At 46.2% G+C, this 13,889-nt stretch overlaps 1 protein-coding gene across 1 annotated transcript; it reads right to left on the bottom strand.

Annotated features, from left to right (window-relative positions):
* Positions 1–641: 641 nt before the first annotated feature.
* LOC139549404 (26S proteasome non-ATPase regulatory subunit 2-like) lies at positions 642–10,857 on the bottom strand. Its single transcript, XM_071359884.1, has 20 exons — positions 10,572–10,857; positions 9,491–9,547; positions 8,863–9,027; positions 8,419–8,540; positions 7,748–7,972; positions 7,403–7,561; positions 5,786–5,930; positions 5,267–5,327; positions 5,013–5,159; positions 4,637–4,743; positions 4,363–4,490; positions 4,084–4,171; positions 3,709–3,973; positions 3,413–3,558; positions 3,092–3,175; positions 2,771–2,939; positions 2,427–2,521; positions 2,194–2,320; positions 1,770–1,888; positions 642–1,481 (listed from the first exon to the last, which is right to left on the bottom strand). The coding sequence occupies exons 1-20, from the start codon at positions 10,674–10,676 to the stop codon at positions 1,299–1,301; spliced, it is 2,697 nt and encodes an 898-aa protein (XP_071215985.1). The 5' UTR covers positions 10,677–10,857; the 3' UTR covers positions 642–1,298.
* Positions 10,858–13,889: the final 3,032 nt, after the last annotated feature.

The following is a 13,889-nucleotide window of genomic DNA, read 5'->3' on the forward strand; positions in this document are numbered from 1 at the left end:
GGCTTAAAGTCCATTTAAAAGCGCGGATGAGTGCTGATTGTCAATTGGTTTCTCACAGTTCTGAACTAGCAAAGAATATAGTTGGAAACCCTAACATTTACCTTTCTCTCCTTCAGTCCGCAGTCGGACGGTCCCGGAAGCCGGTAGTCAAATTCCGGTTTAATCAGTCATGTGACAGGGACGCCGGTGTGATTTTAGCTACACGTTTTAGTTAACGATGAACTGTTGAACCACAAACTAATGTGCAGTACAGTGTTCGTTTAATATTAAACGTATTCATTTACACACAAAAACAAACTGGTGGGTTGATTTTGCTTGTATGGGCGTAGCCAGAGTCTTGACTGTGCAGTTTGAACAGTTTATCATGATGTGTCAAATGTATGTGTTTAATATGCATTCTTTCATTACATGTGTATTTCAAATGTTCAATAAAATGTGTCCATTGTCTGCAACATCCAGCAAGTATTCATACCTTTGCTGCAGTGAGGGTTCATGACCAGTGTCACCTCAGTTCCTCCTTGCCCCTGCTCAGTTTCATAATTAGCCATCCATATCTGCAGGCTGTCATAAAAAATGACTGATCTTTCAGAAACTTGTCCCTCATATGACAAACAGACCTGGTGATAGACAACTCCACCAAGTGGCTCTGAAACTTTTATTTTAACCTTTTTTACAGTACTTTAACAAAACAAAATAAAAAAAACTGAACGATGATGAAGACACATTTTCCATGCTCTAATTACAAAAAGAGGATATCATGGGTGGGGAAAGAGAAACTGGTTGTAGATTTGATGCAGACTGAGCTTATGTTGTTCATCAGCCCAATTCTGATATTTTTTTCGCTAAATCAGATCTGAAAAATATCTGATGTGATTGGTCTAAAAGACCAATTAGTGGGGGAAAATATCACAAACCGGGAGAGGCTGAACACTTCCTTCCTGATTGCTGACCCTAGATCAGTTATATTGTGGAGCCTGAAAGAGATGATGTAATACATTTATGTGGAACTGATCCTAGATCAAAGAGGAAACTAATTTAAACAGTGAATGAGGTCCCAGTTTCCACTCCCTGCTCCAGTCAGTTTGGCCACCCAGAACACACAACCAAATTTTCACAGGATGGAGAGAAGCTGTTGACAAGAGAAAGAAAGAGGGGTAGGCCTTCCTGGCTCTTTTCAGACATGGAATAAAGTACTAAAACATGAGGTGTAAAAGAGCCAGGGAGGGCTACCCCTACTACCAATGAGGGACCACTAAGGAGAGTAGGGTGGGTACCAGGGGAGGACAGTAGGGGGTAATCTAGGCATCGTAGTTGGGGTTCTTGCGGAGGATGACAAAGCCCTCCAGGATGGGGGTGACGGGGAGATACTCCTCTGTGGCCAGCTCTGCCCTCTCTCCATGGGCCAGGAGCACCGGCGTGGTATGGGTCTGGAAACCTGTGATGGCTTTGGGCTTCCCGGCCTGACCAACCACGTCCACCGCCTATGGACCAATTACATACATGAACCATGAGGTCGAATCCACTCTGCCATCATCTTATAGCATTTCATCTTGAGAGTGAAAAGCACTTGCACATCTAGACGTTACTTTGCATTGGAGATGTTCAACCATTGTTAAAATGAAAATCTCCAGTACATTTCACTTGCAAAGCATCACATCGTGCTGACGGTCTGGCCTTCATCACACCATCTAGGCTACATCCTCAACTAGCATTGTATTTTGAATATGAAGTTAATCCTCCAGGATCTTATTAAGAGCAGCAGTCCTTACCTGTCCCACCCTGACGGACACGGGCAGCGGCCTCAGCTCCTCATCGAATGTGACCAGCATACGGGGCTGCATGGCAGCCACCAGTCCATAGAGAACGTAATGAGACTTCCCCAGGATTACTGCAGCACACATAGGAAACAGCCAAATATTTAGACCTAGGTCAAGGCATTTAGAAGACTTACTACCCGACATAAAAGGAAGATAGTGGAACTAGCTGGGCAAGGGCCAATGCCATTCAGGAGTTGAACAATTGCTAATTGTTTTTTTTTAAGTGGAATTTTCCATTCATATATTGAAATTCAGGTCACTTCCTAAAATTACTCAACAGAAATCCCCAATCCTAACCAAACAGATGTGGAAAAAGAGAGGGGAGGAAGAAGCAAATAAAATGAGTGGTGAAGAGTAAATGAGGAAAAGGGCTTACTGTTCTTGACATCGAGGAAGGAGACGAGGACAGTGAGTAGTCCTGCCACAGCCACCTGACTCATTAGCTGCCTGTCACTGTGGTACGGACACAGTGTCAATGTCCCTTTACCCAGGTGAGTCAGACCCTGTGGACATGGCACAGAGCAAGGGTTAGGAGACACAGAGACACATACTCTCCACCTCTAACACATAGGTTAGAGTGCCAGAGCGGCACCTCTTTTTGCTACCCACCTGTGCAAGTCGGACCATAAAGAGGTTGTTGGGGTCTTTGGCATGGTACTGAGCCAGCTGCCTCAGCATGGCAGCCAGGCGGGCATTGTTTGTTCCTGCAGAGAGAGAGAGCGATGGAGCCGTGAGTCGTCATGGAAACCAATCACAGCTTGAGACGCAGTCAATGGAGAAGGTCTCCTACGTTGATGTCATCTGGCACAGTGAATTCACAGTTATACATTATTTTTGTTATTCAAGGACAAGGAATAATTACAGGGGAACATTGTAATAACTTAGTGAGGCAAATCGAAATAACTTTGAACGTCTCAATATAATAACGAAGACACTGATTGGGGCCCACTCACCGCTGCCCACCATGCCCATGGCAAAGATGGAGTTGTGGGAGACCTCTGGGTCAGCATCGTGGGAGAACTTGCTGAGTGTGTCCAGGATGTTGAGGCGAGGATTCGACACGGAGATCAGGGCCAAGGCCAGAGGTACCGCACGCCTTAGAGTAGGCTCTCCATACCGCAACTAGGAGAGAAGGCAAGACAATGGAGATGGAGAAAAACAGTTAGATGTAGGATGGTTGGATTGAGCCAAAGAGACAGGGGCTAAATCAACCCAACATGCCCTGAAAATGTGTTGAAGCCAAATGGAGTGAATAGGACAGAGGTTATACTGACCAGGTGTCCAAATGCCCGTAGTGCCATCTCTGAGCCAATCTCTTCTCCCATAGCAATGAGTGCAATACCCAGGACAGCCACACCCTGGGAGGGGGAAGCAGAGAGCAGATTAGTTCAATATCAAATCTTAATTCAAACCCCTCATTAGATTGTATTTTACATTTGTCGTCATTTATCCAGAGTGACTTACAGGAGCAATTAGGGTTAAGTGCCTTGCTCAAGGCCACCAGATTTTTCACCTAGTTGGCTAGGGGATTCAAACCAGCGCTCTTAAAACACTAGGCTACCTGACACCCCTTTATTAACAAAAGCCTGGCATACCTGGTGGGAGCCCATGTCAGCTGCACTCTCTTTCTTGTCTTTGTCCTTCTTATCCTTCTTGTCTTTTTCCTCCTCCTTCTCTTTGGCTTCATAGTGCTCACTGCAGATGTGGAGCAGCTGCTGCACCTTCAGTACATTACCAGAACCTAGCATGGAGAGAAACCGAGAGAGATAAATATAGGAAAGCCATCACTTGTAAATCTCAATGAGATCAACTGTATAAATAAATATGTAAATCAAATAAAAAACAAAGAGAATTGGAGACAAAATGATAACTCTGCAGCTATGAGACTGACCTGCATAGGCACAGACGTCCACCAGCGTGTTGGCGAAGCTGCGGAAGGGCTCAGGCACCACCTGCAGCGCTGCCAGGGTGGTCTCAATGGCCTCCCCTTTACCCAGGTGGTTGAGGCCCAGGCCCAGGGGCAGCCAGCGGGCATATGTGTCTTTCAGCTCCAGCTCACTCTTCTCCATGATGGACTGGACGATGGTGGAGGTGACGTCACCGTTGCACGAGCCCACCGCGATCATACCGCACGCCAGCGCCGTCACACCTGCCACCTGAGAGTGTGTGACAAGACACATAACATGGGACAGTGAGCTGGGTTTAATGAGTGTGGATGTGTAATAGACTTAAACCCTGACAAACTGTGGAACTACACACACAGTACCTCCATGCTGGACTTGGAGTCTACCATGACGGGCAGCAGCAGAGAGAGGACGTCCTCACGGTTCGAGCCAGCATATGCCAGGCCCAGGCTGGGGATAGAGGAGAAAGGTCAGGGTCAAACCCCACCTAAACAAGTACTTTTCACAGGCAGAGATTACACTGTGCTAATGGACTAAACAAACCTCAATACAAATCTTTAATGTACGAGGTGTAAGAGGTGTCAGGCAGTAGGGGCTAGGGGTTGACTTGGGACTAAACACGCATTTCCTTCTCTCCTTACCCGAAGATGGCTCCTATCCGCATGATGTTGCTGTTGTGGAGGACGTAGTCTGACAGCAGGGCCAGGGCCGGGTCACACTCGTTCCTCACCCCAGAGTTTACTATGCCACAAGCCAGGAGGGCGCCCGACTACAGGGAGAGAGAGAGAAGAGAAAGAGAGGGGGAGACATATCTACATGAATAGGATGTTTAGGGCTTTTCTGGATGCTGTGAAGGTTGTAGTGAGGAGGTTTTAATGCAGTGTGTTTGGTAAGAGGCTGAGTGTGTGTGCTGACCTTAATGTAGTCTTCTGAGGAGTAGAGGTACTTGTCTATCTGTGTCAGACCACCATCCACATCCCACAGCAGGATCATCCCCAGAGAGGCTGCAGCACTCAGCATACCTGGAGATAAACACAGAATTAGCAACATTTACACAACAGCAATATATTATTTTTGTTACTATGCTTGAAATGAAGGATTAGCAATGAAGGCGATACATTAAGTTACTGCTAAGCATCCTAGATTCATGAGACTGGTACTCACTGTCGAACCACCAAACATGAACCAATTTTCAGTCAAACCCCCACAAATGTGAACCACGAAGCCCATTTGAAGACGGGGATGTGAGGCTGTGTGTGTGTGTGTGTGTGTGTGGGGGGGGTTCTCTCACCATGGTCTTTGTTCTTGTACAGCCATTTGTTGCCGTCGTCTGTGAGCAGCTTGTCCTGTCCAAACCCTGCGTTGACAAAGCCGTTGACAAACGAGGAGGCCAGGTTCATACGAGCAGAGTCCACCTGGGAACCACTTCCTCCAAACCCTGACAGACAGACAATGGCGTGATGAAAAGGAGGATGAGGATAGAGGAGTGTGATAGAACACGACCAGGACATTAGTGAGCTGCTGTAGTGAAGGTGCTGAACTCACTGTTGTTCTCCAGGTGGGTTTTGTAGATGTCATCTGGGACTTTGGGTTCCATGATGTCCAACTGTAAAGAAAGGGAACAGTACGTTACTGGCTGCCTGGTGCTGAGTCATAGCCACTAACAGGCTTAAATGTCTTTCACTAATTGGTTTATTCACTATACCAGCCATTCATTTTCCTCCAGCCTCATTTGTTCTCTCACTCTATGCACCATTATTCTCCCACCCTGACCCCTACCCCACATTTTAACTCTCCTCTTAGTACCTTCTTCAAGCCTCCTCCATTTCCCCCTCTCAACAATATCAAATAGAGCACGGTCCTCTGACTCACCTCTACAGGTCATATTCCCCTTTCCTTAGCCCTACTCTAAAAACCTCTTCTCTAACATACACTCAGCCCCCACTGTCAGTCACACTCCATCCACTGACTTCAACAGTGACCCACTCCTCAGTCCTGCTCTAAACACTCACTCTTCCAACCCCCTCCCCTCTCTCTAGTAGTCGACCCATCTTCCCTCCTCACCTCTCGGGCCAGGGCCAGGAAGTTGCTGTTGAGCTGGACATTGGACATGATCTCCGTCAGGTCCTCGTAGTCCTCCACGTCCTCGTTGAGCTCCAAGAACATGCCGTGTCGGCCCAGCATGAAGGCCATCTCCTTCTGGATCACACTACAGGAAAACACCCACTAAACCATCAACTCTTCATGCACATCATTAACTATGGAAAACACTGCTGAATGCATTCCCAATGACTCAGTAGAAAATGTGAATAACGATTAGAAAGAAAATACTGGTTTACCACTATAGGTTGTACAGGGAACTGCTAAAATAAAGGAAACACCAACATAAAGTTTTCTAATTGGGAGTTGGGCCACCATGAGCTGCCAGAACAGCTTCAATACGCCTTGGCCTAGATTTTACAAACAAGTGTCTGGAACTCTATAGAAGGGATGCGACACCATTCTTCAACAACAAAAAAATCCAGAATTTGGGGTTTTGTTGATGGCGGTGGAAAACGCCATCTCAGGCGCTTCTCTAGAATCTCAAATAAAATGTTCAATTGGTTGAGATCTGGTGACTGAGACAAACACCCCTTTAAACACCGTATGCTCCTTTGAGACCCCTCTATCAAAGTCACAGCTCTCTTCTAGCCATGGTAGCCAAAACAATAGGCAACTCTAATTAAGCATGATGAGATGTTTTATTTGCTTAATTAACTTTGGAACCACACCTGTGTGGAAGCACCTGCTTTCAATATATACTGAACAAAAATATAAAACGCAACATGTAAAGTGTTGGTCCCATGTTTCATGAGCTGAAATAAAAGACCCCAGAAATGTTCCATGTGCACAAAAAGCTTATTTCTCAACTTTTGTACAGAATTGTCTTTATTTCCCTGTTAGTGAGCATTTCTCCTTTGCCAAGATAATCCATTCACTTGACAGGTGTGGCATATCAGGAAGCTGATTAAACAGCATGATCATTACACAGGTGCAGCTTGTGCTAAAAGGACATTAAAATGTGCAGTCCTCACAACACAATGCCACAAGATGTCTCAAATTTTGAGAGACGTTCAATTGGCATGCTAACTGCAGGAATGTTCAGCAGAGTTGTTGCCAGAGAATTTACCATTTTACTATAAGCCACCTCCAACGTTGTTTTAGAGAATTTGTCAGTACGTCCAACCGGCCTCACAACCGCAGACCATGTATAACCACGCCAGCCCAGGACCTCCACAACCAGCTTCTGAGACCAGCCACTCCGACAGCTGATGAAACTGAGGAGTATTTCTGTCTGTAATAAGGTTATTTTGTGGAGAACAACTAATTCTGATTTGCTGGGCCTATGCCCGCCTATTCCCTCCCAGGCCCACCCATGGCTTCGCCCCTGTCCAGTCATGTGAAATAGATTAGGGCCCAATTTATTTATTTCAATTGACTGACTGACTTCCTTAAATTAACTCAGTAAAAATGATGAAATTGTATTGAATTTATATTTTTGTTCAGTATACTTTGTATCCCTCATTTACTCAAGTGTTTCTTTCATTTTGGCAGTAACCTGTAGGTAGCACTTCTTGCGAAAGTGTTGCTGTGAGATAATTAAGTGTGAGAGTGCAGTGAGTGTGTTGTGTCAGTCCGTACATGTCTTTGCAGGAGGTGAAGATGTTCTCCACCAGTTCCACGTCGTTGAGCATCAGGGCCAGCCTCAGGGCCTCTGGGTAACGGTTAAACTTCCTGAAGATGTTAAGGGAACACTTCAACAGGGCAGAGTTCTCTGGCTCAGGGACGTAGCTCACACAGCTGGCATAGAGAGAGAGAGGATGACAGAGAGTTTAGGTATTACTGATGAGAGGAACATCCTTTTGTCTCTTCAGGCTGCTGTTGGCACACTACAGGTATGTTGAGGCAGACTGGTCATGTGTTTGAACATGTGTGTGAAGGTATATATGTTTGCCTCACATGGTAAGGTGTGTGTTGTCCACTCACCTGGTGAGGTAGAGGCAGACCTTGGCATATGCATTATCATCTATGTAGAGCTCCAGCATCTCCAGCTTCTCGACCTCCATCAGCAGGTCACAGGCCTCGTGCTCAGCGTTGTGGGCCATGTTGTAGGGCACAATCTCCTTCACCAGCTTCAGCAGAGTCTCCTGCTGCGTCTTATCACTCTCCTCAACCTCCTGCCACTCCTTGGCCACCTCGCCCGCCAGGTGCCTACACACAGACACACCAGAGTTTAGGGTAGAAGACTAGGGCCGGGACGATACTCGTAAGTATCGCTGAAAGAAAATAAAAGATTGAACGTCTTCAGGAAAACAGCCCAAATGTTGGAAACAAACATCCTTATGTTGTCATCCAGAGTCACATGTATTTATTTTCCAAGCTATAGCACACAATATTTTACACACAGCAGATCGGTCTGCGTCGTATTTTAATTTTCCATGGGAAAAAAATTGAAATACTGTTATTGTCACAGCCCTAGGTCAGACCACAGAAACTGCCTACTGCTGCCAGGCATGGAATGAATGAGGCAAATTACAAGTCAAATTTTTACTTAGTCTTCCATTGGTATCAATGCATGACAAAGTGAAAATTCTACTTAAGTAGAAGGTAGGATTCACCCATGTGTTAGCCGTTTCAAATGGCATCCCGTATCCTACCTGACGTATTCATGTCCCCAGGACGCCAGCTCCTCCTGGGAGCCCAGCAGACGGTACTTCAGACACTCCCGCTCCCCACTCATTGTCATGGCCAAGACCGACACCACGTCTGCACAGAAACTCTGCAAAAACAAAAAGACATGAGTTAGCTAGACATATCCATAATTACAGTTATGATCGGTCCTTCTGAACATGAATCCCTAGTTCCATCCAGAATTACAATGTCCAATATACTAGGTCCAATATCCTTGTTTTTCTTTTCTGTATCTCCAGTAACATTGTAAAATAAATCCATCCCAATTTTTTGCACAGTGATTATAAAGAAAAAGCAGACAGAGAAAAGAAGCAATACAGTGGATGAGACCGTCTTGCCATCCCTCCCTCCTGTTTCCCCACTGTGAATAGTTAGCCATTTAGCAAGGACATAGCCATCGGTGTTCCCACCTTGTTCTCGCCAGGCACCATGCCCTCGTAGATCTCTTTGAGCTTGCCGTAATGTGGCCGCAGGAACTTCAGGGGCTTGGGCACAGAGGTCATGGAGGTGGTGGAGGAGCGGATCTGCCTGCGCAGCTCCTCTAGAGCAGGCCGGTACAAAGACGTGTCTGTCTCCTGTGGGTGGGTGAAAGAGAAAGGGGGCAGGGGGGTGTACATTGCATAAGTACAAAGAAAGTTGTTTCATATGCATAGCTACCAAAGTTCATGCAGTGTATGTAAATGACTGACTTTCCACCAACACCTTATGTACAGTATAATACATAAGAATTGAAAAAGCTATACTGCCCTACCAAGCAAAAATGCAGAAAAATAGCTTTTATTTACCTTGCTTTCACAGTAACTTTATGCAGTTACTGCTAACATGTTCCCATTTTCTCCCAAACACAATAGAGGCAGGATACTTGTCCACATGATTAAGCATGTATTTAATGTAGCAAAAATGACATTGCTCATTTGGTAGAAAATGAGTTAGTTACTGCCTTTTTGCTTGGTAGAGCAGTATAGTCCCAGTGTCTAAAGCAAACCAGACTTTAGGTTTAGTAGTTATTGTGGTACTGGCAGTTCTTGTGGTACTCACACCAAGTCTCTCCACCATCATCTCCAGCTCTTCTTGCAGCTGTTTGTCCTCATCAGACTGGAGAGAGAAAAGAGGAACTGATATTACAGTATGACAGATTCAATATGCGATGTTGGGCAATTGAATAACCGAACCCTGCACAGTAAACAGTAAATAAAAACAGGTTACTATTGCAATAAAAGGCTGTGCAATTTGCTAACAGCTAGATATTGGGAGCATTTTGTCGTACACCGGTCCTATACCAGTGTCGACTGATGGTAGGGTTGCCATGATAACTATGTATGTAACCTTGCCATTGTTATGGTGTTTAAAATGGGCTATTGTTAATGTACTCGCTAATAAGTTATACAACTCCCTCCATGTAAATAGCTACCTAACTAAACAAACAAACACGTAAAAACTATAGCCACCTCGCAATCAAAGATCACTGATAATGTCAAATCTAGCTACGCTGTCTCAACGAGACAATCTGAACCGCAGGCAGGTAACTACAGTTCCAAAGTCACTACTAGCTAGCTAGCTAACGTTACGGTCTCTAACAAAGATTTGTATAACTAATCTGTGACTGTACTGTGGTAGCTAACTGTTTGCTAGTTAGCTAACAACATTAGCGAACAGAGAGCAAACGTTAGCTATTTGGATTATGGTTGTTTACATTGCAACAAACATTAATATGCTAGTTAACGTTACATTATTGTAACTTGGCTAGCTAGATACTTATCAAAATTGTTGTTTACATTTCGGTAGTTACTTTCTGGCCTGTCATTAGCAATTGTTAGTTAACGTTAGCTAGCACAGCCAGCTCCTACTGTTACCCTAGGCTAGCAAGCTAACGTCAACATTAGGTATGCTAACGTTAGGTAGTTTTATAGCTCGCTTTCAGTCGGACATAATAATCGTAATTGTTGGCATCTCGTACTTAGCCAGCCATGTCATACTTCTCCATTAAAGGTGACTCAAACAGTTCGTTATTCTTTTGAATGACAACGCTTTCGGCCTGTTCAAACATGCAGTGAGTGACTCAGGCAAAAACGCTACTCTGCTTCCCTTGTTCAAGATGTTGAGAAGTGTCCCAACTCACCAGTTCTTGCTCATCTTTTTTATCCTTGTCCTTCCCTGTGGGCTTAGTCTCCTTTTCCTCTGTCTTTTCGGACTGCTTTTTATCTTTATTTTTTGCCTCCTCCATGGTTGCACTTTTACGGAATTCGGCTACGGATACACTGAACAACCGGAGACCGGGTACACTGCTTCCTCTCTTCAAGAACGGTTGTGTTCTACTGCCACCTGCTATGCAGGAATAATATTGCACCGATCACTAATCTAACCCCAAAACGATATATGGCAGCACTTAGACTATCCAATGTTGACACACACACGAAGAAGAAAAAGCTTTCGCGTGATTTTTAAAATGTATTTAACTAGGCAAGTCAGTTAATAACACATTCTTATTTACAATGACGGCCTACCAAAAGGCAAAATATCTCCTGCGGGGACGGGGGCTGGGATTTAAAAAAATAAATAATAAATAACAGATAAATATAGGACAAAACACATGTAACGGATGTGAAATGGCTAGCTAGTTAGCGGGTACGCGCTAATAGCATTTCAATCGGTTACGTCACTTGCTCTGAGACCTGAAGTAGGGTTTCCCCTTGCTCTGCAAGGGCCTCGGCTTTTGTGGAGCGATGGGTAACGACCCTTCGTGGGTGTCAGTTGTTGATGTGTGCAGAGGGTCCCTGGTTCGCGCCCGTGTCGGGGCGAGGGGACGGTTTAAAGTTATACTGTTACACACACATCTGACATCACGACAAGAGAGACAACACTACATAAAGAGAGACCTAAGACAGCAAGATGGCAAGGCAGCAACACAACATGGTAGCAGCACAAAACATGGTACAAACATTATTGGGCACAGACAACAGCACAAAGGGCAAGAAGGTAAAGACAACAATACACCATGCAACGCAGCCACAACTGTCAGTAAGAGTGTCCATGATTGAGTCTTTGAATAAAGAGATTAAGATAAAACTGTCCAGTTTGAGTGTTTGTTGCAGCTCATGCTAGCTGCAGTGAACTGAAAAGAGGAGTGACCCAGGGACGTGTGTGCTTTGGGGACCTTTAACAGAATGTGACTGGCAGAAAGGGTGTTGTATGTGGAGGATGAGGGCTGCAGTAGATATCTCAGATAGGGGGAGTGAGGCCTAAAAGGGTTTTATAAATAAGCATCAACCAGTGGGTCTTGCAACGGGTATACAGAGATTACCAGTTTAAAGAGGAGTATAGAGTGCAGTGATGTGTCCTATAAGGAGCATTGGTGGCAAACCTGATGGCCGAATGGTAAAGAACATCTAGCCGCTCGAGAGCACCCTTACCTGCTGATCTATAAATTATGTCTCCGTAATCTAGCATGGGTAGGATGGTCATCTGAATCAAGGTTAGTTTGGCAGCTGGGGTGAAAGAGGAGCGATTACGATAGAGGAAACCAAGTGTACATTTAACCTTAGCCTGCAGCTTTGATATGTGCTGAGAGAAGGACAGTGTAACGTCTAGCCATATGTGGCCGATGTGAAATGGCTAGCTAGTTAGTGGTGGTGCGCGCTAATAGTGTTTCAATCGGTGACGTCACTCGCTCTGAGACCTAGAAGTAGTTGTTCCCTTTGCTCTGCAAGGGCCGTGGCTTTTGTGGCGCGATGGGTAACGATGCTTTGTGAGTGAATGTGGTTGATGTGTGCAGAGGGTCCCTGGTTCAAGCCCGAGGTGAGGAGAGGGACAGAAGCTATACTGTTACACATACTCCCAAGTACTTGTACGAGGTGACTACCTCAAGCTCTAAACCCTCAGAGGTAGTAATCACACCTGTGGGGAGAGGGGCATTATTCTTACCAAACCACATGACCTTTGTTTTGGAGGTGTTCAGAACAAGGTTAAGGGTAGAGAAAGCTTGTTTGACACTTTGAAAGCTTTGTTGTAGAGCATTTAACACAAAATCTGGGGAGGGGCCAGCTGAGTATAAGACTGCATCATCTGCATATAAATGAATGAGAGCACTTCCTACTGCCTGAGCTCTTGCTCCCAGACAAACTAAGCAACTTCTTTGCTCGCTTTGAGGACAATACAGTGCCACTGACACGGCCCGCTGCCAAAACATATGTTTTGGCCGGGTATGGTTCTCAATCAGGGACAGCTGTCTATCGTTGTCTCTGATTGGGAATCATACTTAGGCAGCCTGTTTTTCCACCTTAGTTGTGGGTAGTTGTCTTTGTTAGTGGCCTGTATAGCCCTAGTAAGCTTCACATTCATTTTTGTTGTTTCTTGTTTTGTTGGCGAAATTTATAATAAAGTAAAATGTACGCTCACCACGCTGCACCTTGGTCCGGTCATTTCCACGACGACGGCGTCCGTGACAGAACTACCCACCATAAACGAACCAAGCGGCGTGGCCGGGAGGAGCAGCGTTTTCTGGAGGAATGGACATGGGAGGAGATATTGGAAGGCAAGGGACCCTGGGCAAAGGCTGGAGAGTATCGGCGTCCAAGGGAGGAGATAGAGGCGGGGAAAGCAGAGCGGCGACAGTACGAGGAGTTGGCACAGCGGAGCAGGCACGAGAGGCAGCCCCCAAAATTTGTTTGGGGGGGTACACGAGGAGATTGGCTGTGTCAGGTTGGAGACTTGAGCCAACTCCCCGTGCTTACCGTGGGGAGCGTGTGACTGGTCAGGCACTGTGTTATGCAGTGATGCGCACGGTGTCTCCAGTGCGCACTCATAGCCTGGTGCGCTATATTCCAGCTCCCCGCATCGGCCGGGCTAGAGTGGGCATCCAGCCAGTACGGATGGTGCCGGCTCAGCGCATCTGGCCGCCAGTGCGTCTCTACTGCCCAGGATATCCTGCGCCGGCTCTGCGCACTGTGTCTCCGGTGCGTCTGCACAGCCCAGTGCGTCCTGTGCCAGTGCCCCGCCTTTGCCGGGCGAAGGTAACCATCCAGCCAGGACGGGTTGTGCAGGCTCTACGCTCGAAACCTCCAGTGCGCCTCCACGGCCCAGTGTATCCGGTGCCTGCTCCAAGAACCAGGCCTCCAGTATGTCTTCCCAGCCTGGTGAGTCCTGTGCATGCTCCCAGAACTAGGCCTCCTGTATGTCTCCTCAGCCTGGTAAGCCCTGTGGCAGCTCCACGCACCAGGCTGTCCATACGTCTCCTCATTACAGTGATGATCCATTGCACGAAGCCTACAGTGATGATCCATGGCACAAAGCCTCCAGTGATGATCCATGGCACGAAGCCACCAGTGATGATCCATGGCACGAAGCCTCCAGTGATGATCCATGGCACGAAGCCTCCAGTGATGATCCATGGCACGAAGCCTCCAGTGATGATCCATGGCACGAAGCCTCCAGTGATGAT

The sequence above is a fragment of the Salvelinus alpinus genome, chromosome 22, assembly GCF_045679555.1.
Source record: "Salvelinus alpinus chromosome 22, SLU_Salpinus.1, whole genome shotgun sequence".
Classification (NCBI taxonomy): Eukaryota; Metazoa; Chordata; class Actinopteri; order Salmoniformes; family Salmonidae; genus Salvelinus; species Salvelinus alpinus.

Excerpts from the sequence above, each read along its gene's own strand:
- LOC139549404 (XM_071359884.1), bottom strand. The coding sequence starts at position 10,676 with ATGGAGGAGGCAAAAAATAAAGATAAAAAGCAGTCCGAAAAGACAGAG. Across the intron at positions 5,160-5,266 it reads AACCCACCTGGAGAACAACA|GGTTTGGAGGAAGTGGTTCC; the intron begins GTGAGTTCAGCA and ends TCTGTCTGTCAG. Across the intron at positions 1,889-2,193 it reads CTTCCTCGATGTCAAGAACA|TAATCCTGGGGAAGTCTCAT; the intron begins GTAAGCCCTTTT and ends TGTGTGCTGCAG.